The 27,802-nt window shown below is 53.0% G+C and overlaps 8 protein-coding genes across 8 annotated transcripts; 4 read left to right on the forward strand and 4 right to left on the reverse strand.

Moving 5' to 3' along the window:
- Positions 1 to 102: 102 nt before the first annotated feature.
- N0V96_001079 (uncharacterized protein) lies at positions 103 to 722 on the reverse strand (the record flags this gene model as incomplete). The annotated part of the gene is made up of 2 exons (XM_065756118.1): positions 103 to 360; positions 426 to 722. The coding sequence occupies 2 exons, from the start codon at positions 720 to 722 to the stop codon at positions 103 to 105; spliced, it is 555 nt and encodes a 184-aa protein (XP_065615358.1).
- Positions 723 to 1,529: 807 nt separating this feature from the next.
- On the forward strand, positions 1,530 to 2,050 carry N0V96_001080 (uncharacterized protein; the record flags this gene model as incomplete). Its single annotated transcript, XM_053195257.1, has 2 exons — positions 1,530 to 1,931; positions 2,033 to 2,050. The coding sequence occupies 2 exons, from the start codon at positions 1,530 to 1,532 to the stop codon at positions 2,048 to 2,050; spliced, it is 420 nt and encodes a 139-aa protein (XP_053047227.1).
- Positions 2,051 to 2,516: 466 nt separating this feature from the next.
- On the forward strand, positions 2,517 to 3,767 carry N0V96_001081 (uncharacterized protein; the record flags this gene model as incomplete). Its single annotated transcript, XM_053195256.1, has 1 exon — positions 2,517 to 3,767. One exon carries the CDS (start codon positions 2,517 to 2,519, stop codon positions 3,765 to 3,767), a length of 1,251 nt encoding a protein of 416 aa, XP_053047226.1.
- Positions 3,768 to 4,020: 253 nt separating this feature from the next.
- EAF3 (Esa1p-associated factor) lies at positions 4,021 to 5,149 on the forward strand (the record flags this gene model as incomplete). Its single annotated transcript, XM_053195255.2, has 4 exons — positions 4,021 to 4,299; positions 4,488 to 4,759; positions 4,812 to 4,927; positions 4,977 to 5,149. 4 exons carry the CDS (start codon positions 4,021 to 4,023, stop codon positions 5,147 to 5,149), a joined length of 840 nt encoding a protein of 279 aa, XP_053047225.2.
- Positions 5,150 to 5,826: 677 nt separating this feature from the next.
- Positions 5,827 to 6,087, reverse strand: MRPL33 (mitochondrial 54S ribosomal protein uL30m; the record flags this gene model as incomplete). Its single annotated transcript, XM_053195254.2, has 1 exon — positions 5,827 to 6,087. The coding sequence occupies one exon, from the start codon at positions 6,085 to 6,087 to the stop codon at positions 5,827 to 5,829; it is 261 nt and encodes an 86-aa protein (XP_053047224.2).
- Positions 6,088 to 8,573: 2,486 nt separating this feature from the next.
- acl1 (ATP citrate lyase subunit 1) lies at positions 8,574 to 10,643 on the reverse strand (the record flags this gene model as incomplete). The annotated part of the gene is made up of 2 exons (XM_053195253.2): positions 8,574 to 10,106; positions 10,176 to 10,643. The coding sequence occupies 2 exons, from the start codon at positions 10,641 to 10,643 to the stop codon at positions 8,574 to 8,576; spliced, it is 2,001 nt and encodes a 666-aa protein (XP_053047223.1).
- A 6,787-nt stretch (positions 10,644 to 17,430) lies between these two features.
- Positions 17,431 to 19,405, forward strand: acl2 (beta subunit of ATP citrate lyase; the record flags this gene model as incomplete). The annotated part of the gene is made up of 2 exons (XM_053195252.2): positions 17,431 to 17,871; positions 18,377 to 19,405. The coding sequence occupies 2 exons, from the start codon at positions 17,431 to 17,433 to the stop codon at positions 19,403 to 19,405; spliced, it is 1,470 nt and encodes a 489-aa protein (XP_053047222.1).
- Positions 19,406 to 21,671: 2,266 nt separating this feature from the next.
- Positions 21,672 to 23,453, reverse strand: GAS4 (Glycolipid anchored surface protein 4 precursor; the record flags this gene model as incomplete). Its single annotated transcript, XM_053195251.2, has 2 exons — positions 21,672 to 23,111; positions 23,448 to 23,453. The coding sequence occupies 2 exons, from the start codon at positions 23,451 to 23,453 to the stop codon at positions 21,672 to 21,674; spliced, it is 1,446 nt and encodes a 481-aa protein (XP_053047221.1).
- Between the last annotated feature and the right edge of the window lie 4,349 nt (positions 23,454 to 27,802).

Below are 27,802 nucleotides of genomic sequence, written 5' to 3' on the forward strand. Positions count from 1 at the left end.
GGGTTTGGATATCCAGGTAAATCCGCGGGCCGTTGCAATGATGCAACTGAGATCCCCGGTCATTTGGATTTAGATAGGACCGAATTAGTAATCTTTAGTTGATCAACTTTTCCCGTCGCATGCATCTTGCACACTCTTGAGACCTTGAATGACGTCCTCTCCGAGCTTGGGGTTAGCGAGGCGTCCGTAGCGGAGATCGCTCATGCTGCCGACTGTCTGTTTGACCGACTCCATGAGTTTTGCTTCTTGAGCCTCTAGCTCCTGAATCTCTGCTTCGAGATCCGCTATCGCCGTGTCCATCTCTGGAACAATAGAGTTGATTGTGTGTTTGGGATCTTGCGCCCCAGCCACGCCAAATAGCTTTACCTTCTTGTTAGAGACTCCGGTCTATCATGATGATATGCAGCATAATCACAAAAACGTACCGCTCTCTCAATCTCAAGCTCCTGATCGGCATCCTCGGCTTTCGCACGTTTCTGGGCACGCGCAATCTCGCGCTTGATGACCCTCCCGTTCTTCTCCTCATTCTCAATGTTTTCCGTGATCGTGTCAACGAGCGCCCTCCTTTGATGTTGCAGATCACGGTACAAGGAGCGGATTTGCGGGTTTGCGCGGTGCGGTTTAGGGAAAAGCTCGGTGAACTCTTCGAGGGTTATGGCTGAGGGCAGCTGCGCCGGGACAGTCAGGTAGTTGTGCAGGATGGCGGCTTCGGTGGGCGCCATGATGGGTTGCGCTTGTGAGATGAGCTGCTTGGAAGATAATGAGTCTAGCAAGTGGCCGTTCAATGGAAGTCGCAGCAGCCCTCGACGATAAGATATATGGATATCGGACAGAAAGTACCCGTAGTCTCTGACAAAAAAGCAGGGGAGGGGGGTAAGCATAGATGGAAAGTCAGATATGTGAGCCTGTGAGGAAAAGTTGGGTAGTAGACAGTACCTAAGGTAGGGTAGACATGGCAGGCGGGATGGGGTGGCGCTTGGCTTGGGGCAGGCATGGAAGACGCGGTAGTTCTTGCGGGACGCGTTAATGAGCCGCAGCGCGTTTCACTCCGTAGGAAGAATCGACACACCTTGCCATCTTCACCTTATCCATCACGGTTGCACTTCACGGAGACGGCTCTACCCACAACGAAAGCAACACTGGGAAAGTTGACCTTGAGTTATCAAACGACCTGCAGTAAGATTCAAATCCAACTTTTTTCATACTCGTTGTTAATTTTTGGCTAGAAACTAACCAGTCCTCCAGCTTGATACCGTGTTAGCGACTTGATCAACACTGTCATCCGGATTGAGCGAGGTGCCACGACTGGTCCCGATTCATACTGTGCCAGCAGCCTCGATCTGCGCCAACTGGCCTTGAAAGTGACTGTGTCTCAATCTTCAGCGCACTGTCCGAGAATTTAACCTCACTGCCCCTTTGGCCCATCAACCCTTCAACGACATCCAGGTTATCGTCAGAACCCTGCTGTCGATACTCTTTGCTGTAGCCCACCGAGTAGATTCGCCAACCTACGGCCGCCTCATCCAATCATGGCACCCGCACGCCAACCGCCCCAGCCCTTCTCCAAGGATGAGAAGGTTCTCTGTTTCCATGGTGAGATGCTATATGAGGCCAAGATCCTCGACATCCAGCCTGCCGAGAGTGGCGAAGGCTTTCAGTATCGCATTCACTACAAGGGTTGGAAGAACACTTGGGACGACTGGGTTTCCATCGACCGCATTCGCAAGTTCACAGAGGAGAATAAGGAGCTTGCCAGCCAGCTGCATGCCCAGATGAAGGACCTACGCCAGAAGAGCAGCGCCAAACCCCCCAAGAAGGGCAATCTTCGTGTCAATGGGACCGACTCAGCTCGCGGTAGTGAGGAGCGAACTGCAGGTGTCGCTGCCACTGGCCGTGGCCCTCGCCGGGCGAGAGATTTTGACCTCGAGCAGGTGAGTGCCAAAACCGAGTTTGTTTGTGTCTTGCTTTCTGTTCTGCGTTTGTTTCAATTTTTGGTTTCTCTCGATATGCCATTATGTTGGTCTCCAAGTAGACGCTCATTGTGAAGTGAGCTTGAAACAAAGTCCGAAAGACGCGAAGGAGGAAGGCAACGATAGGGGGTGAATGCCCTCATCTATGTGGGGCCATCAGCAAAGCTGGTCACCAAATACTTCCCGGCCTCCTCACTGCCGGGCGGCTAGTAATCTATCTGATCGAAGGAAGGAGCGTTGTGTGAATCGGCGTCCATCGAGGCACCTGCCGCAAAGCAATTTCCACCTTCCTGCCCGGAAAAGTCTTCGCTGGTCAAACCTTTCTTCAACACCACACCTTCCACCGATTCCTCACATTCCTCTCACTATCCACTCTTCTCCTCACGAATCGCCGGTTCGATTTGCTATCCTTTCCCCGAAAATTCCCCCTTCTCGCATGCATCGCATTCATACTCAACACAACGTCTTGTGTCTTGCCTCGGGAATTTCAGGATACACGATCACAAACTTCCTCAACTATCATCATTACCCTACCCAAGCTACAAGATGAGCTCCCCGGCTTGGGATCGTTTTGCTCGGGTGTACGACTGGGTTCTGTCGCAGCAGGCTGCGCAGTACTCCGGCGTTCAACCCAATTACGCCTCTCCACCCCAACGCGGATTCATGTCTCGTCTAAAGTACGCCCGTCAACTTGCCCATTACCGTCACAATAACCCTGTCGGTTGGGCAGAAGATGCCAACGAACCCGAATATCGACAAGATGTCGAAGCATCTCAAGGCGAAGACATCGAGATCAAGAGCGATTACGCCAGTGACTTCGACTATGAAAATTACGAAAGACCGGCTCCGGCCTCAGACGATTATCTGTATGCCGACGCCGACGTGATCAATCATCGCCCAAATCAGCGCTATCAGCAACGCAAAAGACGTCAGCTGGAGCTAGATGACGATGACGATGAGGAAGACGAGGCGTTCGAACAGCGTCACAAAAGGCGTCGAATGTATTCGGACGAGGACGAGGACGGGAATGACGACTCTTATCTGCCCCGATACTACTCTAGGGAGGAGTATGACGAGTACGACGAAGAGGGGGCGGGCATCAACCAGAACCGATTCAACTATGAGGAGGAAGACGACGAAGTCGACGAAGAGGAGATGGGCATGAACCGATTCGACTTTGAGGGAGATGAAGGTTTTAGGGACTACGACGATACTCTGAGCGAGAGGCAGTATCGGAATAACCTGTTCCGACAGCGACTCGAATCTGGCGAAGAAGATGACACGTCCCTACCCAGCAGACGTCGGAAGTACATGTCTAACGATGATGACTTCGAGGGCTACGACAAGGCATCTTTTCGCCCACGCAAGAAGGTTCACTGGGCTTCACCCGTGTACGAGGAAAATGAAGACGAGTTCTACCAAGCCGACGACGAAGATGAGGAAGACGAGGATCAGACAGTCGGGCGAGCCTCAGAGTCCGATGGCGACGAGGACCCTGCCGAAATCATCGACCTGATCAGCATTTCCAGCGATGAGAGCGTTGGCAGCGACGACCACGACGACGGGACCAGCATAACCAGCAACTCCAGTATAGAATTCCTTGGGGAGCGTCCCGCGAATGCCTACATCGAGAACCAGCATGATCTACGAAGCTTCCAAGATAGCGAGTCGCAAGATGCCAAGGATGTCGTCGAAGAGCTTTTGCAGAGGCCCTGCGGCACAAACAAGAGAAAGCGTGAGAGCAGTGTGGAAGAACTCTTCGGGTTCCGCCGTAATGTTCGACGCAGGCTGCAGTAGGCCGTGGTTGGCCCAACACACCAGCATCAGAAACGTGCTGCTGGTTCCGCCTGTCTGGCAGGAGCGATCCCCGACTACTCCTTCCCGCAGCAAAAAGAAGAGTCTCCGATCTTCTATCACCGGATTTCCGCCCTTTCGTTCTCGAACCATCCCCATACACCAGCTCCTCTTTCTCAGCTTTCTTGCTCACAGAACCACTGCACTCTACTCGTCAAACGCTACACTGACTCTTCCCACACTCTTCTCATTCATCATGGCTTTCGCGTCTCGCAAATCTCGGCCTGCCGAATCATTGCGTCGGCGACCTCATCATGATCAAGCGGCGATTTGGAAGGAGCCGCGCTTACTGAGGGTGGATAACCTGGCCCTCTCGCCTGCTCCCCGCGCCAGACCCTATGTCACAAAAGACGGCAAGCCCAACTACGACAATCGCTACGATACGAGCGTTACAACTCTCAAGCGAGAACAGCCTGCCCGGACGAAGTCGTCATCTGCTCGCTCTCCGGAAACGAGCGAGGAAGAACTTCCGACTGTGAGTTTACACAAACGCAGTGCTTACCTTAGTGGGAAGCTTCCGCACGTATTGAGGTGAACTACCATCGAGAGAAACCATTATCAGTTCGACAGCCCAGTGGCCTTGAGACTTTTCTGTTTTTCCTTTTTTCTTATTCTATTGCATTAAGTCTACCAGTCGGCACAAATACTAATATCACACACCAGGAGGATGGATTTCATGCACGCCCATCCATTAAGCTTCCTATCCCTGACCACATCAAGGCGATGCTTGTTGACGACTGGGAGAACATCACCAAGAACAACCAGCTGGTCCCGCTTCCTCACCCTCACCCCGTTGACGATATTCTGAGCGACTACCTCAACTACGAGCGCCCGAACAGGGAAGATGGTTCTGCAAACATGGACATTCTTGAAGAAGTCGTTGCAGGACTTCGCGAGTACTTTGAGAAGTCTTTGAGCCGTATCTTACTGTACCGGTAAGTTTTCTGCTTGGACTTGGTATCTCGAACTCTACTGATCTCCCCATAGCTTTGAGCGTCCCCAGTACCATGAGATTCGCAAGGTGTGGGAGAAGGCTGGCGAGGAAGACAAGCACAAGTCTGTCTGCGATACCTATGGACCTGAACACTTGTGCCGCCTGATGGGTAAGTCCATTCGAGACGCCTAGTCTGGCTTAGTGCTAATTCAAGACAGTGTCTCTTCCCGAGCTCGTCGCTCAGACAAACATGGACCAGCAATCCGTGGCGCGTCTGCGTGAGGAACTCTCCAAGCTCACCGCCTGGCTCGGCAAGAACGCAAAGAACTACTTTGTCAGCGAATATGAGACCCCTTCTCAGGAGTATATCGACAAGGCTCGGAGCTTCTAGGCGGCCAGACCTCATCTTGCATCCTGAGTCAAATGGTTAGCCGACTAAACGGCAGACAGTTTGACGTTTCATCTTGACTTTTCTTTTTTGCGTTATTGGAATCCCAGCACCTGGTCATGCAGGCTTGATGAGGGGTTTAGTTGGAGGTGTGGAAAACGGACATCCAACATCTTTTGTGTCGCCTGCTAGTATCAGGCATACTCAACCAATATAAGAGTTGAGACAGATAGTAATCATTGTTTTCCATTCGCAAAGCCATCCTTTCCTAGAACCCTTGTATCTTGTGAGGCAAGCAGAAGAACATGGACCATGCTGTGCCTCAGCACTCAGACAGGTCGTTATCAGCGTGACAAGCTCTTCATGTGCCAATGAAATAGACGAGCTCGAATCACCAGTATCTGGTCTTGAGTGAACTTTTGTTTCATTCCCAGTAACTTGATGCAGACATCCTCGTCTACGTATGTTTGTTGTACAGTCCGCCATGATTTTGTACAGTTTTCTCCGTGGTGATGGTACACGATTTTGACCTCTACTACGCCCGAGCTGCCACTAGCCGGCCCTCTCATGCTCCAAGACTCAACCTCCACTTCTCCTCTCGTCGTCCTCTTCCTTCTTTTGACTTTGAAAAATCATCCAGAACACCGATCTATTTCTCGCTTCATCTTCCTCCAGCACCTTCATCGCGCAACAGCCTTCTCGACATAGAAGCCCGGGTCCGGCCTCCGCAGGTCGCGCATCTCGGGCTGGGTCATGGCGCGGTCGACCTCCTGAACCTTGACGAGCTCCTTCACCTTCATAATCATACCGGCGAACTGGGGGCTGACGGGGTGGAAGACGGTCTGGGAGCGGCGGCGGAGGCCGAGGGCCTCGAGGACGCCGCGGGTGCTTTTTGGCAAGCCGATGGCGGAGCGGTGGAGGGTGATGCGGAAGAAAGTCATGATGGGCTGGCGATGGTTTTTTTGATCAAGGTAGGCGGTGATGGGCGCGAAGGTAGGGGCTTGGCTTCGTCGTCGAGGTGCTTGCGACGTGGGTTTGTCGTGTGCTCGTTGCTCGTTCGATTAGGGATGGGGCGACGGCTTGTTTCTGTTGAGAAATTGATGTTAGCGCCTATTCGTACAGCTCTTAACGCACGCTTGATAAGCCGAGGTGTACCGTACAATTGAGCCTCTGCTAGAGCAGTCTTTCCGTCGCGATGTCGTGGAATTTCAGGGAACCGACCCGATACTCGATAGCCTTCCTAGCGATGCGATCGAGGTATCCAAAAATCGTCAAGCTGGGCGTTGGAATTTCGATGGACCGTGCGTCAGTCACGGGCGGAAGTTGCCGAGGCGCAGTCACGGTCAACTTGAAGTGGTCTCCACTTGTTGTCTATCTAGTGTAAGTATTCCCCTCGGGAGGAGTTAAAATCGCAGTGAAGTCGTTAGGCCCATTGGGCTGTCCGACTGCTCCCACGATAAGTATCCTTTTCGGGCTGGGAAATGTAGGTGAGCGGCGCAAGCTGTATCCAGTCCGCTAGTTTGCGGTTCTTCCCTCGGAAGGACTTGATATTGCTGTGAAGCGGTGACGCCTTCGCTTTGGGACACACCAACAAATTCTCCGCACAGAGTAGTAATTCACGTATTGCTATGAAGTGATCACGCCTTCGATTTGGAATACATCAAAGAAGCTCACCGTAGTAGCTCACATACTTAACGTGTCGCCGTCACTGACCTGGTATGCTTGAAGTTGAAGTTGGCCGAGCCTATACTTGTGCATCACCTCAGAGGGGGTTAAGATTGCAGTGAAGGCTGGTATCCCTGTCTATTTATCATAACTATTCCTTTCGGGAGGAGGAAATGTTCCGGGAACGTGACGTTGGTTCCAGTCCGCTGGCTTTCGATTCTTCCCTTAGAGGGGGGCTAATATTGCTGTGAAGTGGCCAACAGTTGCCTATGGTGGTTCGCCTATGTGTGTTCGCCTGAGTATCTCGCCCCAACACTGCCTTTGCCTTCATCGGCCTAGCATGATCGAGAGACTGGATATTGTCTTAGCATCCGCCTGCATCCATCGCTTTGAAGGGAGTTTAGATCGCTGTGAGAACTATAAGCACTATTCAAAACTCGGTGGCTTGAATTACATACTCACCTGCACTATGCTCGCCATCATTGGCCCTAGGCAGTATGATAGGGAAAACCTGACGGCTAGCTCAACCTCGGCTTTCAAATTCATCATCGTCTTGCAGGGAGGTAAAATCGCAGTGACGACGCTCGTTTTGGAATATCGCACACTGACACCCCTGCGTTCGATACACTCGCCATCATTGGCCAATTCACAAAGGCCACGGAACATTGATGTGTGTCATCGACAAGGCCCAGCCGGCTTCTGGACTGGCCTTGTCAGTCTGCTGCGGATGGTCCAACCCAGGGAATTGTAGAACCTGTACGGTCCTTCAATTAGGCATACAGTGTAAACACGAGGGATACTCTCTCACGAAGTATTCTTGGCGTCAAGTTTATTTTTTGCATGAGCTCATTCTCTCTTGTGAGACCAGGCGCCAAAGTCGTTATTTTGGAACTCATGATGGAGTGTAGATACCAACAAGTCCAACTTGTCAAGGTCAGATATTTTCGAAGAACTTTAAAACGACCACGAAGTAGAACCACGACAATATGATAGATAGACCACCAAGTCCCTTCAACCCCCGAGATTCGTATAGGAACCTACCCCTCTCTCGCAATGGACCAGCCAAAAGCATACCTCACAAGAGCACACCCAAGCGCCCTTAATCTAAAGCACCCAACACACACAAGGTTTGGGATGACTGTGCCAAGACAGAACCAGATATTCCAGCACTTTCTAGCTCCCGATGTCTACTCGGCAACTCGTAATTCAAACCAATATACCAGTAGAAGGCCACTGTAGTTTCTCAAGGTAACAACAATTCGAAACATCGGTTACCGACGAAAGCGGCCACTTCCCACGCGGCTTAAGACGTGCATGATAAGTCTGAACCAGACACCTATCCGGGCCGGGTCACCAGCGCGGTCCGGACGACCCAACCAGTTCGACATGTTCAATTTAAGCTTATCCCAGGGCTCCATCCGAACTGATGTCGGCCCACCATCCAATCCCTGAAGTGATTGCCGTCGCCGCCGCTGGGGCACAAGCGCGACCTTAGTGTCTCGGAAGTACCCGACGTCTTGATCAACAAGGCATGTAAGTAGTCACTGTTCATGTCACGTCAAAGGCAATCCTTCAAAAGATAATCGGGCAAAACCATTAGTATATCCCGGGGGGACTGCGCAGCACTACACGTATATAGCTTGTCGTACAAGACGCCATTTAGCACACCATCATCCCTCGCATGACGTTAAAATCATAGACTCCATTTCTATAGCCACATCCCGTGGCAAACCGTAACCTTCCGCCGCTAACCGTTAAACCCTTACATCTGCACCTCCACTCTGCCCTCGGCGCCTGGTGCGCCGCCGCCGCCGAGCTGAGGAAGGATGTAGGTAATGTCGTCCCACGGGTGACGGTACAGACCAGTGCGAAGTCTCTTCTGGTCGAGGTAGTGGGCAATAAGACCGATGGAACGGCCGAGAACGAACAGACCGTTGAGGACACCCATCTTGAGGTAGTCCTCGGCCTCTTCGGAGGAGAAGGCACCGCAGTTGCGCATCAGGTCAACGAAGCAGACAGCAATGCAGCCGTCGACGTTGAGAATGAGGTTGTCCTTCTTGGAGGTGGTGACGGTCTCGACAGCCAGGGCGTAGTCGAGAAGCTTGTGGGTGGGGAACTTGGCCTTGACGTACTCCTTGACAAGCTCGACACGGAGATCGGGGTTGTTGCGGGACTTGACACGGTGACCAATACCGGGGATGAGCTTGTTCGCCTTGCGCATGTTGTCGACGAACTCACGGGGGCTCAGGCCCTTGTCAAAGGCCTTGGTGAACTCCTCGGCGGCACCGTCAAGGGCACCACCGAAGCGGGAACCGATGGTCAGGAGACCAGCGACAAGGGAGGAGATGAGATCCTTGCCGGCACGGGTGGTGATGATGGTGTTCATGGCACCGGATACGGCAGGGCCGTGGTCGGCAGTAAGCATGAGAACCATCTCGAGGAACTTGGAGGCGTAGGGGGGGAGGCGGCGACGGAACCACAGAAGGGACATGACACCACCGATGCCAATTTCTTCCTTGAAAACGTCGGAGATGGGCATGCCAGCGTACAGGAGCTCCTGACCACGGTCGTCGGAAATGGTGGAGATGAAGGCAGCGGGCTTACGGATGAGACCGAGCTCCTGGGCCCAGGAGTAGTCGATGGGGATCTTGGGAACAACGGGCTCAGGCTGGGGCTTGATGGTGCCGTTCTTGACGAGGGAGTCGTAGAGAGCCTTGAGGACCTGGGGCATCTCCTCGAAGGTCTCAGGGACGTAGAAGCCAGCCTCCTTCATCTTCTCGTTCTTGGTCTTGGCCGTCTCCAGGGTGGAGTTGGCGAAGGCACCGGCGTGACCGAACTGAACCTCAGTCTTGAACATGCTGGCGCAGGTACCAATGGCCCAGGCAACGATGGGCTTGGTAATGACACCATCCTCAACGGCCTTGATGACCTTGTACTCCTCAACACCACCAACCTCACCGAGCAAGACGAGGATCTTGCAGTCGGGATCGGCCTGGTATCTGAGCAAGTGGTCGATGAAGGTGGTTCCGGGGTATCTGTCACCACCAATGGCCACACCCTCGTAGACACCGTCGGTGTTGTTGGCGATAATGTTGTTGAGCTCGTTGGACATACCACCAGACTTGGAGACGTAACCAACGGAACCCTTGCGGTACAGCTTGGAGGCAACAATGTTGTCCATCATGCCACCAGTGTTACCAATCTTGAAGCAGCCAGGCTTGATACCACCAACAGTGGCGGGGCCAATGATGGTGATGCCCTTCTGCTGAGCCTTGTGGGCGATCTCACGAGCGCGCTGAATTGCTTGTTAGCGGGGTACAAATCCACAGAGGGAACGAGGAGGAGAAGAAGAGGGCAAACTTACGCGCTCGGGGACACCCTCAGCAATGATGGCAATGGTCTTGATCTGGGGGAACTCCATCAACTCCATAGTGGAGGTGTAGACACTTCGGGAGGAGGCGAAGTTGACGACGACGTCGACGTCGGGGTGCTTGGCAATGGCCTTGGGGACCTCCTGGTAGACGGGCAGGAGAGTCTCGCTGGTTCCCCAGTACATCTTGGAGACGAACTGACCACCGAAAGTGTAGATGATACCGGCGACGGAGGGGGTCTTGCGCTTGCAGATGAAGTCGAAGTCGAGCATACCCTGAACGGCGCGGGGCTGCAGACCGTAGACGAAACATCTGGTCTTGTCGTTGAACAGAGCGTGTTCGGGAAGAGGGCTCAGAGGACGGCTGGGAGCCGAGAAGCGTGTGATGTTGTCGTTGGCAGACAGGCCGCTGGCTGCCTTGGCGCCATTGGCACCGTTAGCGGGGGTGGTGGCCGAAGGCATTGTGAAGAAAGTCGAGCTTCGTCTGGGAGAATGAGAGTCTCAACAAGGGAAGAAGAAAAAAGGTCTGGCGAGGGGTAACAAGGTCAGCAAGCTTGTTCGAAACAGACAATGGGCGCCAGAAACAAGTCTATAGATGTCTGCCCGCGAGAGAATAGAGAGATGGAGAGGAAGGTGTGTCCAAAGTAAGGATTGGAAAGGTTGAAGGTGGAGGAGGAGAATGAGTAGTAAGAGGAAGTTTGGTTGGAAAACAAACGAGTCGGAATTATGGTGGGGAGAAGGTGAGATTTCAGGAGGGACTCGGAGAGACGACAGTTCGCTCAGGGAAGCTGAAATCGTTGGATCTGCGAGGCTACATGCTCATCGGCAGCTGGGGACACCACCAGACATTAAGTGGACCTTTGTAGCTGGCGTAGCCCCAGCTCCTTGGTGGGAGAGACTTTTTTTTTCTGGTCCTGGTCGTGTCTGATGCGATGTGCGGCGGCGAGCGGGTGTGGAAGTGACATGAGGTGTGTGTGAAGCGTTCGGAGGTGGGAAAGAGGCGTCGGAGGGGCAGGATTGACATGACCGGGGTGGGTAGCATTCGGGGAGCGGTAACTGACCTAGGCGGTGATGCTGTTGACTGTCTAACCTGGTATGGGTGTAGGTATTGATGGATCAAGTAGCGGCGCACAACGGCAAAGTCCAGCTTCTTTTTTTGTCGAGCTGACGGAGGGATCCTTTGGTGAGAAAAGGGATTGGCGTGGGGGTTAGAGAGAGAGAGAGAAAAAAGGAAGCTTCTCAAGAGCAGCAAGAGGGTGAGAAGAAGGAGGGAAGGAGAGGAAAAGCGAGAGAGAGAGAGAGAGTCGAGTGAGAGTGAGCGAGGGTCGGAGGAGGAGAAGAAGAAGGACGGAGGTCGGGTATCGTAAGTAGTTGAGGAGCACGGAGACAGGCCACCAGCAGGGTGTGTGAGATTTTGGTGAGGTGGAAGTAGTATTTTTTTCAAGTATTTTCTCACTCTCCCATGGTTCTCTCTGTTCCTTCTTTTCCTTGTTGCTAATGTATCCGTATGTCGGATTCTCTCCAGCGGGAATCGGCAAGGGAGTGGGAGGAACGAACGAACGGTGTGCTGTGCGTGCGTGGTGCGGGTGCGTGGTGCGTGGTGCGGACGAAGTACATGACGGTGCGCGGGTGCGTCTTGCGTTTGTGTGAGGTGATGGTGAGCAGGGATTGTTTTGGCGGGCTTGCGTCCCAAGTATCCGAGGGAGCAACGAGCAACGAGCAACAACCCAAGAGGAAGGGGGACAGGTCCACGTTCGAGTCAAAGTCAACCTTTGGAAAGAGGTACCTCTGATACTTGGCACTTGCCCAAGCACACACGACCACGTACAGTAAGGTAGAGTGAGTACCTACCTACCTACCTTACCCACGGTGAGGGATGTATCTGTATCTATCTTTACACATCCTTATCGAGACGAGACCAGCTCAGGTACCTTGGCTCCAGATCAGAAAGAAAAAGGGCCAATCCCAATCCCAATAATGGCTGGTCACCAACAATGCCAAACAATGCTTTGCAGCGGCAGGAACAGAACGGGCGGGCAGAGAGTGGTGAACCAGCAGCAACGGACGGGGTGACTTTGTGGTGGTTGTGGACTTCCATTATGGTGAAGGCTACCTTAAGGTACGGAGTAAGGCGAGGTACTTTGCGGAGGGGTCCTCGACATCGGCAAGTACCCTAGGCAAGGTACGGGCGATCAGTATGGCCGGCACTGCGTCGGGTCAGGTACAGGGCCCGGTGGATTTTCTTGGGACGGCTTGACGGCGCAGTGACACACAACTCTGCCAAAGTCGGGCCATTGGGACTCTAAGAGAGAAGCCTGAGACTTTTTTTTTTGCCTTGGGTTTGTGTGGTGTGTGGTGCGTGGTGGTGCGTGGAATGGAGGGGTGATGGGGAATGGGAATTGAGAAAATGGAGACTTCCGTCATGCGACGGCCGAAAGAGTTGGGGAAGTTCCCGACCAATACCCCAAAATGATTGGTCCGTGGATTGTTGAAGTGTTGAATTGGCCAGCGGGCAGGGAAGGGAAAAGGCGAAAAAAGGGAGATGCGATGGGGACCGCACAAGGCACGTAGCTCACGCACCAACCAGGCAAACGGGCAAGGACCCTTGGCCCCCGCTTGTTTCTGGCGGACCCCACACAACCTGACCTCACTGGGCACCTTACCTTACGGACTACGTACCGCAAGGTCCCAGAAAAAAGGTCCCGGTAGAAATTCTGAGCTACCTAAGGTACTTGCACCTAGCCTCATGGACAGGGCGGGAAATAAGACTTGCACAGGGCAGCGAGGCCGTACCTGGGGGACGCTAGACTGCTAGTGGCCAAGCACCTTGCCAAAATTGGAGCTCACCTCACCTAAATGCTCAATGCTCAATGCTCTCTCTCTGCCCCAAAGGAAGCTGCCCTGCCCGTCCACGACTGCCTTGCACTTGCTGCCCTGGGCTGGACCTGAGCTTGAGCCCAGACGGACGCTGCAACTGCGGATAGACCAGGTACCGGTACCAGCTCCATCCGCGGACGGGCTGGCCTGCGTGCCTGCGTGCCTGCGTACCTGCACAAGCCCTGACTCTCACAGTCTTTTTTTTCGGCGCTCTTGCCTGCTAACGTAGCTTCCAGGTTGGTGCAACTCGTACTTCTCAGAAACATTGGGCAGAAACAGATGGAACAGACGCAACAACGATAAGATCCAGATCCATCATCCCACGGACAAACAGACAGACATTCGACCTCGAAGGAAACCCGACCAGTGAGACGGGCGGTGTCCGCCCGCCGGCCACCGCAATGTCAGTGTCAATATCGAATGGCGGTTGTGTCTCTCTCTTGTCCCAATTGGAGGTTCCAAGTTCCAGGAGCTCCCCCCGCCCCGACCAGTCCAAGTTGAGACCAAGTCGGCTCGGCTGGCGCTGGCGCTTGACCGCCAACATTACCTCACGTCGGGAGGCGCCCGTAGCTCTCTCTCTCTCTCTCTCTTATCGTACCTCGACGCACCAGGGCTTTCGGGAATGCAGCAGCCTGCACTTTGGTTTGGCCGCATCTCGAGTCTCGCCCAATGGCCTCGGACTGGATTGTCAGGGAGGATCGACATTCGCCAACTTGGCCGCCGGGATGGCTTCTGAGATTGTAATCAATCTGAACACGACTGGGTTACACGCACACGCCTATCCAGACACCGTTGATACTACACAACTACTCCGTACACAACCAACAACAGGGCTTACACCGTCAGGTAGAGGCACTGGGAGGCTCGCCTGTCTGAGTGGGGGCGAGGCGGTCACTAAAACAGCCTCGTCTCCTTGCCCGTATTCCTTCCATCGCTGCATGCGACTGTAGTGTGGTGTTGCTATCAGCCAAGTGAATCGAGGTATTATTTCGAAGCCTGTGTGGGATTTTGTGTGCGTGAGAATGAGAAATGGGGAATGGATGATGATGATGTTGTGCATCCATCCAGATCCAGGTATGTACGGGTACAAGGCCACTTGGGATATTGCACTACCTTACTCTATTCGACCAAAGAGGGAAAAGAAGTAGCAGCAAGATACCCGCTTGAAAGAAAATTCAGATTCGAAAACCAAGGACACTGCAGATGCCAGACGGAACAATGCGGCGATAGTCGTAATTGCGAAGCGCCGCGAAGAAACCACGGCCGAAACAGACCGGCGACGGCGACGGAGATGGGAAAGAAAAAAAAAAAGCACTCAAAAGACTCGCGCGACTAGGACAAGCAAAGAAAGACAGAGAGAAAAAAAGACCCAAACGGGCATTTCAGCACCCATGCTCGCATTCCCCGAAACCCGGCATGCCGCATCCACCTCCGCCGGTTTTCGGTCCTCCCCATCGTCACTCCGCCGACCACCGGGCATTGCGCACCTTCATCTTGAAGATACCCGAGTGTGTGTACGGATGCGCGAGTAATAGCAGTTGTTCTGGCTTCTTCCCACTCACACTCATACGGGAACACGAACGGCCATCGCTAATGGCTTCTTGTCGTGGCTTGGGGGATCTGGTTTTCAATAATGACAGGGCCAGGCCATGCTGAGCGAGCCTAATCCAAGTAATAGGAGCGAGGAACGAGTAGGGGGTCGATGTGCCGTCTGACCAGGCAGTCCAACGTCTCACTCGAGGTTGATTTGATGACTGTGCTTGGTCGTCGTCCCAGTGCCAATCCCAGCGCCATGGCTAATTACGGCGCCAATGCCCGGTTCCTGGACCAATTTGTGTGTGTACTTTGACTGACACCGAATTTGGGGGGATCTGACCTGACATCCGGGCCACCGTCCGTTGTCCCACGCACGAGATGAGAAACGTCCGAAATAACAAAGTCATCCCGCGGCGCTCGAGTGCGCCCGAATCGGTAGTACTGGAAACGCAACTCTCAGTCTCCCGTTGGCTACCGGTGGATAAGCAACGGCTTTTTTTTTTTTTTCTGTTTCCTTCTCTCGGTTGGTTTTTGGCAAGGGCACTGATCCTGATCTCGATCGGATACGAGGGGGACGGACAGGAACAGAAACAGACCACCCCCAATTTCCCTAGGTGAGGTAAGGTAAGGTAAAATAGGTAACCCCAACCCACGAGAATGGAGAATCGTCTGGAAGCATTGGAAGACCACAACCGGTGTAAGCGACGAAGCGACGAGGATGATGCGCCGTACCGCTTCGCACCGCACCGGCAACGTCTCCAAGCTCCATCAAGCAGCGCCAGCAGTCTGTCTTCCAAGTTCCGCCCCGTCCCCCTTCCCGTTCGGCTGTGGTGCACCTGCACCATGCTCGTGGACCATGTTGGAATCAGTGAACCCAAGGTTGATGAGCACAACAATGCAGTAGGTGTAGAAATGGCGGTCCCTGCGATTTTCGGCGGACATTCTGGCGCTGGGGTTGCATCGATCCATCATCCGGGAAAGGGCGGGAGAGGTGGTGGTCCAACACTTGCTGTGTATGGAGTACTGCCACGACTGTGCGTACTGCAGTCTGCGTGTAGCTGTAAAAATGCCGCCATTGCGCCTCCTCTGGGAGGGAAAAATCGATAATTATTGCCGTCCGGTTCGTTAGGTTTCTTTTGCCCATTTCCCGTCCGCTCCCAGAGATTCTCATTTGGTCTTCCGTGGTTTTCAGAGCCTACAAGATTGTCAGTGAGTGAGCAGCAACAGAGTGACTTTCCAACGGTACGATACGAGATCCACTTAAACCTCTCAACAACCACTGCTTGTCTCTTTTTTTTTTTCATCCACCTTTCCCAAATTCCCCCTCCCCAGACTTTTTTTCATTAGGTTCCATTTTGGTCGAATTCCCCTGCCCTGCCAGCATTTCCCTCTCAACCCCTCCATCCCTTTATTGCATACCTTGTTGCAATCCAACCTGCAAGATTGTCGACAATTTCGAGGTGAGTCCCAAAAGAAGAAGAGTTGAAAACCTAAGGGTATGGCAGGTAGGGCAGGCACAGGTACGGGTAAAGGTACAGGTACTTGCCTATCCTATCCGTTGCCCCTTCCCTCCCGTTGCACTTACACTTGCACTTGCACTTTCCCACCCGTTTTCCCTAGCAGTTGTTCTTGCTTTTTGCGGATATGTCGAGTGTGCCCCCTGTGAGGTGTCGTGTGTTCTGCCACCGCCATCGAGGGGTAGCGTGCATGGACATAGATGGAGCTTCCCAAATTCCCACCCCCCTCTCAAAAAATACACCCGGTCCCCAAAAAATACTTTCCCTCCCCCAGTTCTTTTTTTTTCCTCTCCCGGAGCTTGCGAGAGATTCTCACAGGTCCTTCCAATGCACCTCACTGCACCGCACAACCACAACACGCACCACCCCAAAACTTTTTGGCGTGGTCCCTTAGCTCCCTCAAGGTGCAAGGTGAAAATCCACCGATTTTCGAAGCCACCAAAAACGATCCCGGTCGGTACCTGGGCGCGCTTCGTTGCCCCAAGATGTACCTCCCTGTCCCTCTCCCGTCACTTTCTCACCCCTCCCCTCCCACCACACCACCGTCACATACACACACACACACACACCCACCCCCCTCCTCCTTCGTCCGCTCTTCCTGCTCTTCCTCTCCCCGAAGTCCCAGCAACAAATAATCCCTGGGAGCTTCGACAGAATCCAAAATTTTGAAAGGCTGACGATCTTCTCCCTCTCTCTCCACGCTCCAGCACAGCTTCTCTCCTTCCACTCCATTCCTCCCACTCCCCAATCCATACTTCTCCTTCAACCTCGCCGCTTCTTTCTTCCCTCACACACCGCTCTGCTTGACTCGACCCGACTTCGACTCGACATCCGATTCCTGACATTCACTTGATTTCAGGTCTTCACTACAACTTCGTCCCCAGACTTCGACTTCGTCGCCTGGTTGTATTTGCTCTCTCTCTCTCTCTCTCGGTATGTTCTCATCACAGCCAAACACCCCTCCAAAGCTCAATCTTGTCGCTTCGTCTTTCCCCCATCCCAGCCGAGTCTCCAGTCGGATCGTGAATGCCCCTCTTCTAGAGCTCGGCGCGAGCACATCTTGATTGAGTCTTCCACTTGCGCATTTGCCGTGGTGACACTTGCCGCCCACGAAGCTCCGCCCAGAAGCTCAGCCAGCTGAAAGAAAGTCTACTGCTGGCTGGCGGGCAGTGGAACTCCAACTCCAACTCCGAGCCACACAGATACACTTCGTTTTCCAAAAGCAATTGCTGACCAGTCCGCTCCCAATTCAGGCCAAATAAAGCAGGGAAAAGAACTCTCAAGGAAACTCACCTCTTTCTCACCTCACAACCGCCACAATGTCCGCCAAGTCCATCCTCGAGGCCGACGGCAAGGCCATCCTCAACTACCACCTCACCCGCGCTCCCGTCATCAAGGCCTCTCCTCTTCCCGTCCCCACCAAGCACAACCCTCCCCCCAGGCTGTGCTCTCTGCACTTCCCCGAGGATGCCAACGTCGAGGATGTCCTCAACCAGGCCGAGGTCACCTACCCCTGGGTTCTCCAGCCCGGTGTCAAGTTCGTCGCCAAGCCCGATCAACTGATCAAGCGCCGTGGCAAGAGCGGTCTTCTGGCCCTCAACAAGACCTGGCCCGAGGCTCGCGCCTGGATCGCCGAGCGTGCTGGTAAGGAGCAGAAGGTCGAGACCGTCACTGGTGTCCTGCGCCAATTCCTCGTCGAGCCCTTCGTTCCCCACCCTCAAGACACCGAGTACTACATCAACATCATGTCCGTCAGAGATGTAAGTTTTGTCGCAGATTTCCTCCCCCTTCGAGCTGGCGGTTGCTTTGTGGCAGCAGCGGCGGCAGACGGTTCGCGGACAGGCGAGGCGTGGTTTTCTCCAATTCGTTGGCGGGGCCGGAGTGGGCAGTCCATCCATCAATGAGTCGCGCGGGTGTGAAAACACCAACGCATCATCACACTACCAAAGTGAAACTCATCGACGGTTGAAAGTAAGAATAGCTGGAAGAAAACTTTGTTTGGCAACCGTGGAAAGGGAATTTGCATGCTTTATGGCATTTCCTATCCATGGGTCAAATAAGTGGATTCCGGCCGCTGGACTGCCCTTTCCGGTAATTTTTCTCCCGAACCGGACGAACGGATGCCACGAGACGAGGCCTGTGGCCCGTCCACCCCGTCCACCCATGCCTCTTGCAGAAGTTGCCATATGCACACGGCGGCCCTTATGCCTCATCTGTCAAAACCCTTACATCAAATCATCGATGCTAATCATGGATTTCCGATAGGGCGACTGGATTCTGTTCACCCACGAGGGTGGTGTTGATGTCGGTGATGTTGACGCCAAGGCTGAGAAGCTCTTGATCCCCGTCGACCTTTCACAATACCCTTCCAACGACGAGATCGCTGCGTCTCTGTTGAAGAAGGTCCCCAAGGGTGTTCACAACGTGCTGGTTGACTTCATCACCCGGTTGTACGCCGTCTACGTCGAGTGCCAGTTCACCTACCTCGAGATCAACCCCCTCGTTGTCATCCCCAACGAGGATGCCACCTCCGCCTCTGTGCACTTCCTCGATCTTGCTGCCAAGCTCGACCAGACTGCCGACTTTGAGTGCGGTGTCAAGTGGGCTATTGCCCGCTCCCCTGCCGCTCTTGGCCTGACCAACGTCGCCGCCGCCAACGGCGAGAAGGTTAACATCGATGCCGGCCCGCCGATGGAGTTCCCCGCTCCCTTCGGTCGTGAGCTGACCAAGGAGGAGGCTTACATCGCCGACCTTGATGCCAAGACCGGTGCCTCCCTCAAGCTTACCGTCCTCAACCCCAACGGACGTATCTGGACTCTGGTCGCTGGTGGTGGTGCTTCCGTCGTCTACGCCGATGCCATTGCCTCTTCCGGTTTCGCCGACGAGCTCGCCAACTACGGTGAGTACTCTGGTGCTCCCACCGAGTCTCAGACCTACCACTACGCCCGCACCGTCCTCGATCTCATGCTCCGCGCTCCCCTGACCGACGAGGGCAAGGTCCTCTTCATTGGTGGTGGTATTGCCAACTTCACCAACGTCGCCAGCACATTCAAGGGTGTCATCCGCGCCCTCCGCGACTACGCCAAGCAGCTCAACGAGCACAAGGTCCAGATTTGGGTCCGCCGTGCCGGCCCCAACTACCAGGAGGGTCTCAAGAACATGAAGGCTGCCACCCAAGAACTTGGCCTGAACGCCAAGATCTTCGGCCCCGAGATGCACGTCTCCGGTATCGTGCCCCTGGCCCTCGTCCCCGGCAGATGGGAGGCCAGCGGCGCTGAGGAGTTCAGAGGTTAAACGGTATAAATGAAATGAAATATGTGTGTTTGGGGGGGTGGACTTGGAGAGCCATAGTTCTGGTATCACGGGTTTAGACGAAAGGAAAGTTTTTGCCTGGCACTTGGAATGGCATCTTGCCCACTTTCTTGTACGCTTGCAAGTTTACGGTGTTTATGACGGCTGGTGCAACAAATGCTCTTGACGGGAAGGTCGAGGGCCGGGTCCTTGTATCGTATGTATGGAGGGCATGGTCGACGATCAGATGAGCAAATAATTAGACGCTCTGTAATGTGATCTTGACTAGAGGTTCAATGCTTGTTTCTCGTTTCAATGTTGTTGTGACCCAAAGTGATTAAAGTGATGTTCATCTCGTGTGTGTGTGTGTGTGTGTGTGTGTGTGTGTGTGTGCTCGATTATCAATCAGAGATATATCAGGGAGCGTTGAATGTCTTTCTCCTAGTTAAGCTAGTCAACTGACCATACCTATCAGATTACGGGAGAGGGAATCTAGCTTTGTCCCATGTATATCAGTAGAAGGGCAGGTTGAACTTCACAGCCAAAGAGGGGAAGTGCTATTTGGAGGCATCCTGTGTCTGCAGATTCTTGTCGCTGTGAAAGTGGTTCAATTCTTTGCTCTTACTTTTCTTTGGAATGTTCAGCCTGAAACCCACATTCACTTGCTTTTTAGACAAAACTTGTATACACTCTTGTAAATGATTGATTTACCGCACTCCGCCCTTTGACTTTTTTTTTGTGATTCGCTTTTTTTTACATACGTTCTAGTGAAGCGTGTGATTGGGGACGACATGGAAGGGACTTCAATAGAGAAAGTAGGGGCTGAGGAGATGCCGGTGTCAAAAGGCCCCCCTCGTAAATAAACGGATTTCCATTTTTGTTCTTGAGCTTTGGGCTTGTCAAAAATGAAAAAGGTGTTACTTGAGCACTTTCTCTCATTTCTCAAAAGCAAGTTCCAGAGCACCATAAACTCACAAGTCAACATCTCGATACATGATACTTGATTTGTCAGGGGTAGTTTGCGAATGTGAGAAACGTCCTTGTCTAGAACAGAGGAGTTGTTATGCACTTGGAGCTCTTTTTTTTTTTTTATTCTTTTTGTTTACCTCCGATAAAACAGAGGGAGATCAGCAGTGACCCTTCTAGCAGGACAGGGTTAAGGGGCTCTATTATCCCAGAGCTACGGTAGGAAATAAGAGCGATACACGTTCTGGTTCTTCATTACATATTTAGGTTTTATTTCTCTCACTTGGGGAGATCAATTTTTGTCAATAAGTCCCAAGTATAGCCAGGCTGGGCAGAGGCTGCTCATTTGATATTGGCCTTGAAGACAAGGTAGTCTAGAAAAAGGCGAGACATATTTTTTGGCCTCTGGGGAAGCTTCTGACACTCTTTCTGGCAAGTCTGAGAAGGACACTATCCATATTAACAAGGCCGAGATGATCTTTTCTTAGGGGCGAAGGCAGTAGATAAAGCTAAACCGTTCCAGCCTGATGAAAAGCTTTCGTCGCTCTTACTCAGTCAGATTAAGCAACGGCACAGGCAGGTTATCTTACAATAGGATCAACCAGGGTCTTACTCTTGCACACTATCTGCCAGTTGCACCAAAGGTTTAAAGTTCTCTCCACATCGTAAGGGAAGTGAGTTCCGCGTTCCTCCCTTCATGCCCCTCCGTCTTCTCGCTCCTTCTACTACCAACCCCCTAATCATCTCGCTCACGTCCTACATTCACGAATACGTTGGGGGCTGGAAGAACGTGAAAGAACGGAACGCAATTCAGGGGTTACCGATCTACATTTCTTTCTTCTTCTTAGAGCTATCCTAGGTGAACAGACAACAGATGGGTGCCCCTCCATCTCGGTCACTTGGCTTTTCGGGCAGAATCAGCAAGCCTATCAGCATCTTGGTGCCCCCTCCGACCAATTGTTTCCCGTGGGCATCTCGTTAATATAAGGTATGTCGATATAGAATGGGCCATCTCAGACGTGAGTTCCTTCATCAAGATTTTTAAAGATGTCTCTCAAACCATTGCGAGGTACACGATCGCGAACCATCGCCAATCTCAAGTTACACCACTTGGAAGGATTTAGCATGCACAATATTCAAGTATTCATTCATCACATGTGACACAACTCAAGTCTTAATAAGTATCAATTGAGGTTCATAAACAAACCGCGGGGAATCTATGATGCCAGAAAGAAACCAAGTCATTACCTCCAAACCTTCCTAATGAGCCACATACAACATCCAGCGTACGCTTCCAGAGCTTTTACAAGAACAAAAGAGCAAGCAGAGGTGCAGCAAGAGCGGCAACCTCGGGGCGCATTGCGATGCCGGCATTGGGGGTAGTGCTCGACGAAGGAGTGGAAGTGCCAGTAGGGGTGGAGGTGCCGGTGGCAGCAGGGATAGTGGTACCGCCAGTGTTAGTGCCGGGGGTATTGGAGTCGGAGTCGGCAAGGGGGGAGACGGCAAGGCCAGTGATCTCCGTCTTTCCATCAACATCGTAAACCTTGTGCTTGACGGTCCAGTCGGAGATGGAGATGATCTTGCCCGAAGGCTTGTTCTTGATACCGTTGTCGATGAGGTCCTGACCACCAGGGGGAACGGCCGGCAGGGTGAAGTTGTTGTTAAATCCCTTCTCCTTGATCAGGGACGAGGCGCACTTGGGAGGGTCAGGGGAGGAGGCAGGAGCCTTGGTGGCCTGCAGGGTCTTGAAGTCGACCTTCTTGTACTGGGTGGCAAGGTTCTGGTAGTCAATGAGCAGCTTGACGGACTTATCGTCGTTGACCTTGACGAGGCCATAGTTGTTGTCCTCCTGGCTGTACTCGTAGACGAGACCTCCGGAGAAGACCGAGTTCATGTCGGAGCCGTAGATGGAGCCAATCTCAGTGAAAGGGCGAGGGGTGACCTGGTTGCAGCCAAACTCGGAGAAGAAGACGGGCACAGAGGTGTCCTTCAGACTGGAGACGAGCTGGTCGTAGGTGGAGGTCTTGAAGCTGGAATCACCGCACCACGAGTAGGAGTTGAGGCCGAAGAGGTCGATGCGGCTGGGGTCCTTGGCGTCTCCATTCTCCGCACACTGCAGGTAGTTCCAGGAGTCGACAAGAATCTCGCGCACGTCGGCAGCGGAGTAGCCGACGGGGATGGCGCGGTCGGAGTGCTTGGCGATGTAGTTCTTCAAGTCGCGAGTGACAGCGCGGAGGTACTGGGGAACGAACTCGGCCGTCTGAACGTTATTCATGACCTCGTTACCGGAGAAGAAGGCGAGGGTGTTGGGGTAGCTCTTGAAAGCCTCGACGATGGCGAAGGTGCGGTTGAGGTAGGCAGCGTAGTAGCTGGTCCAGGGCTCGAAGCTCGTGATACTCTCGCCGACGAGGGGAGAGTTGACATCGAGAATCATGTACATGCCAGCTGCGTTAAAGACGGAAGCGCAAGCATCATGGTTCAGGTTGGGGTCGAGGTTGTAGACGCGAATGGCGTTGGCGCCCAGACGCTGGAGAAGGGCAGCATCGCGCAAGCAAATGTCACCATCGCTGAGGGGGTCACGGCCGTGAGAAGGGTCGTAACCGGCGCTGCCGCCAATCTGGTAGTCGACACCAACGATCTGGAACTTTTCGCCGCCCTCAGTAACGAAGGCATTGCCCTTGACGGTGAGGGGCTTGACAGCGGCAGCCAGAGTCGCACTCAATGCGACGAGGGCAGTTTGGACCTGCAGGTTGGCGCCAAATTAGATTAAGGTTACACGGTTATGTTGGTGTTGCAGCATGTCTTGGAGAAGGAAGAGAGCAGGAACATGAGGGGGAAGGGGATCGACAGAATGTGGCGTCGCCAATGTGCAGGATTCCGGCGATGGCCCATGGGGATGTCTCTCCACATGAACCGACAGGAAAGGAACTTGGCTTGTCTCTTGCGCCCTGATCGACGCCGCGCGATGGATTGCTGCAACGATTGGACCGGTCGGCTGGGTCAAACGATCCAATGGAAGGAAACGCCATGAAGAAGGGATAAAGAAAGAAAAATAAAAATAAAAAGGGTCAAAACTTACAAGCATGGCTGCGATGCTGGCGGCAGGATTATCTCGAGGTAGTAGTGTTGGGTTGGTAGGCGTAGGGTATTAGACGTGTAGTCGTAGAAGTATTTGGTGAAGTCGTTATTCCTCGTTTGGTCGTGCCTTTTAGTCTAAAAGGTGGGACGAAATCCAAGAGAGCGTCGAGATGTGGGTATTTGTGGTGAGCCAAGGCAAGAAAAAGAGAATTGAGACACTAAAAAAGAGTCCAAAAAGGAAACAATTCTTCTGTGGATTTGTGGATGTGATTTGAGAGAGTGACGAGAATCGAAGAAGAGGAACGAGGTGTGAAGTGGTCGGAGGAGGGTGTGTGCGAGTGTACGGTGCTTTTCTTCCTTCAGGAATACACAGACGAACAATTACAGGCGCGACTCTGTCGAGCGAGTGTTGCAGACTGCAAACGGCGAGAGTTCTCCAGTCGGATTCGTAGAAAGAGAAAAGGGAAGCAAGACCAGGTGCGACAGACAGGTTCTGGGCTGATAAGAGGAGGCAAGTAATAGTAATAAGAAGGAGGAGCAACGGCGAAACTTGACACAGCGGAGGGAACTGAGGGAAGTCGTGACATGTAAATTAAAAATGGAAAAGGCACCTTGGCTCCCGCCTGCTGGATACGATGCTCACTGCTTTTGTCTCATCTCGGCCTAGCGTCACACAATCTCTCCCACCTTTGCACCTTCTTCTCTCCCACCCTCGATGTACCCTTTTTACTCCGTACCTTTACCGTGATACTTTACGGTTTACCTCACGGTAAGAACGGTAAACAAGTATACCTCGTTAGGTACCGCCACAAGCAAAGAAAAGGATAGAATAACAAGGACAATCATGTCCCTCCGTCCCATCTCGAGTCCCCGGCACTTCCCTCCACTGCGGCGACTTTTCCCCCTCCAAGTCTCCCGGACCTTGAGGCTTGCTCTCTCATCACCGTCTCATCTCTGCTCACCTGTCCAGCCCATCCATTGGCTTCTTTGCCTCTGCGCCCCCCTGTTCCGAGTCAAAAACAAGTCGAATTGGTTTCCGTCTCGCAGGCGGCCTTAGCCCCCGTCGTCGACTTTTCCAGACCAACGGTCCTATCTTTACAACCACACTTTTCGACAGATCGCCGTCATTAGCTCGCGACTTTGCCTAGAGTCCGCTTTTACTAATTGCCTTTCTTTCCGTTTGTTGTCCAGCCACACCCGCCATACAAACTCTCTACTGCGTACTCGCGAGGTCACACACACACACACACACACACACACACAGCCTCTCGGCATCACAGTTCCTGAAGCAAGGCCCTTCTCTCACACACCTACAGGGCTGGGAAGCGTCAGAGACGGCCCCTCTCTCCACAGTCAAAAGTCCCAAACGCGAGAGAAGCGAGAGAAAGAAAAGAACATGGGATGGCCCGGACAACTCGCTGATCCGGGCGTAGACTGAACAGACATGGGCAATTCGCAACGACTCGACGAGCAAATCAGTGGACGAGAGCGAGGGGCGCTGACTAGTCGCCCACTTTCTCCCATCTGCATGTGCTAAAGCTTGGCTTCTCATTACTTTCCCAGCCTAAACTAATCTCCTTGTTGGTCCTCGGGCTCGTTTATCTGCAGGGCCGCTGGGGGTCCATTCCCATGCTGCAGGGCTCCATCTCTTGGGCCTTCCTCTTACGAACAGACGACATGCGCCCGAGAGGCACCGTCTTTCAATATTTGTTGGACACACTGGTCATGGAAGCTGATGTTGTTTTCAGTGACAGGTCCGAGTCTGCTTTCAACGTCACCATTCAGAAAGACAACTCCCGGAAGAGATAGTCCCCTTCGAAACCGTGTGAGACATACATGTTCAAGCTTTCCCAGGACAATGCGTCCCGACTAGCCAACAGGAGACTCTGAGACACGGGGGACGGGCGAAGTGGATTGATTGACAGAACGAACCACGGCCAATTCTGAACTTTCGCATTCTTCTCCCCTTCCACCACTGAACATATCCGATGTTTTCACCTCAGCATGGTGTCATCTCTACGCTACTTTTCCAGGGTCAGCCTGGTACATCTGCCTTTGTTGCGAGCCAAAACCGCCTCAACGCTCGGGCAAACCGCTGTCTCTGTAACTCTCTTCCCCAAAGAACGCACTCGGGAAACCAGAGACGGTCGTTTTGAGACGATTTTACCTTTGGTCAGCACCCAACTTGGTTCTTTGTTCCACGCACTACCAACCACGTGAACCCGACAACCTCCCGATCTGGATGGCCTGGCTGGCGACTGGTCCAACCGCCAAATGGATTTTTGGGCTTAGGTTTCTTGCGGCTGACTTTCTAGGCTATGTTGGTGGAGATGACGAAGCCCCGTCGATGCGCAAATGGTTCTCCGGCGCTGTTCTTTCACAAGCCACCGTACCTTATTGGCAGTGTTCTATGCCACAAGTTCGTGCTACTATACGAGATCCAGGAACACAAATCACCTCGTTCGTTTGCCTCCCTTCTGCCCCCATCGACTAGTGTCAGTAGTAGCGCCCTACCAGCTGCAAGGCACGAGACTACGACGGCTGCGGGCAGTGCATCGCATGTCACGGCATGGCATGGAAAACGCGGGTGTCCCTCGTGCCGTGGAGCCGCTGGGCCCGTTGAACACGAAGGGAAATCCTCTCGCAGGTGGTACTCCGCCAGAAGTCAACCACTTTTGATGCCCCATCACTGTCGTCCCCGTGACTGGCTCTTTACGATGGGGTTCAAAAGATTGCACTTGCCAGCGGCCCAGCACATCGTATTTCGGCCGGGTGAATGGGTCCTGTCCAGCACAAGTGCTTGATTGTGATAGACTCGCATCCCCATGCTGGGCCCCCACATGCAAATTATTACCTCACTCACCAAACGGCCCCCATCTTATTTGACTCTTGGCGGGGGGAGGAATATTTTACTCACTGACCAGGGGCGCACGGGGGACAATTGACCGGTAGACACGGCCCCGCCCGGCATCTTGGTTCCGTGCCGTGATCGGCTCCGACGGCCGACCTTCCCGACCCACACTCACCGTTTGTGGCATCGCCACCACATTCTTGCCCGCGCTATCCGGCATCTTCAACCGAGCCTTTTGCATTCCAATGCAGGCTACATGGCGTCAACCCCGGATTTGGTGGCCGGGCAGATGGCGCAGGGTACTCCAGAATGCCGTGGGCCGGCAATTAAAGCCTTACCGTTGGCTGAGCCTGGCTGTCATCTTTAGTCTTCTTTTCTATTTTAAGCATCCTCCTACCACTGACGTTGCATTCTCGAGTTCCTTGAAGCTCTTCAAAGGCTTTGTTGGCACAAGATATGCAAGTCTCAGGGCTCTATGCCAGTGCCGCACCCACAGATTTGACATTCTTGCCATCTCGCCTGCAACATCAACACCAACTACCACAACTGTGCGGCACTTCCAAACACTAAGAGATCGACAGCCGCCATCAAGATCAACGAAGGAACATGTAAGTGGGCTTTGGCCCCTCTAGCATATGTGGGGCATCGAACGGGATCGTTGCCGTGCTCACACGGGCTGAGCCACGTTCTGAATGCCCTCAATTACTAGTGCGTACCGCTTTCAGGTTGCGTGTAATTTGCTGCCAAGAAATGGAACACTTCTTTGATGACGTGGCCTCCCTATACCGGAACAAGGTTCGGTAATCAGCTCCATTGACTGTTTCCCACCTGTGTGGCTGAGAGAGATTTGTAGTGTGTACATTGTCGCCGACTGGCTGTCCCAGTAGATGGAAGGATGTAGGTGACGGGTCTTATTGCCGTTACCCGAGCCGTTTCCTTTTATCGAACATAAAAACGCCCATGGAACTTTGTCACAGGTTCATTATCAATCAGACAGTACCTAAATCAGTCAGATAATACTTGGATCATAAATATATCGGGGCTAGGGGGTTGACGAGCTGCCGCAAGAGATTGCTGTGTTGCTGCTCTTGAGAATCATCTTCTTATGTGAGGAACTTGATCATTTTCCAAGGCAATCCAAACCAGGGCCAAATCTCATTTAACAACGCGTAGCTAAATCCAGAGCAGCGCACTAGTCTGGATATCGCTTATACCAACCGTGGTCTACTTCGAGGGGTATCTCCAGCCTACCTGTTGAATGACGTGTAGTCCTTTGACTCTTTTGCATATTCCCTTCGACCTGTCATTTCGACATCTGTGAAACGAGAAATATTTCGAAACCCCGTGTAGCATCATACTGCTGAGCCATGTATGGATTTCAACTGTGAGTCAGGGGTGGCGAAGGCGCTGATGGCGTCTTTTCAACAGGTAGACATGTTGAAGTTTGCGAGGAGGCGAGCGCACAATAAGAATTCTCTTCGGGTGGATCATGTATTTACATGAGA

The sequence above is a fragment of the Colletotrichum fioriniae genome (genome assembly GCF_027942845.1).
Source record: "Colletotrichum fioriniae strain IMI 355084 chromosome Unknown scaffold_1, whole genome shotgun sequence".
NCBI classification, from domain to species: Eukaryota; Fungi; Ascomycota; class Sordariomycetes; order Glomerellales; family Glomerellaceae; genus Colletotrichum; species Colletotrichum fioriniae.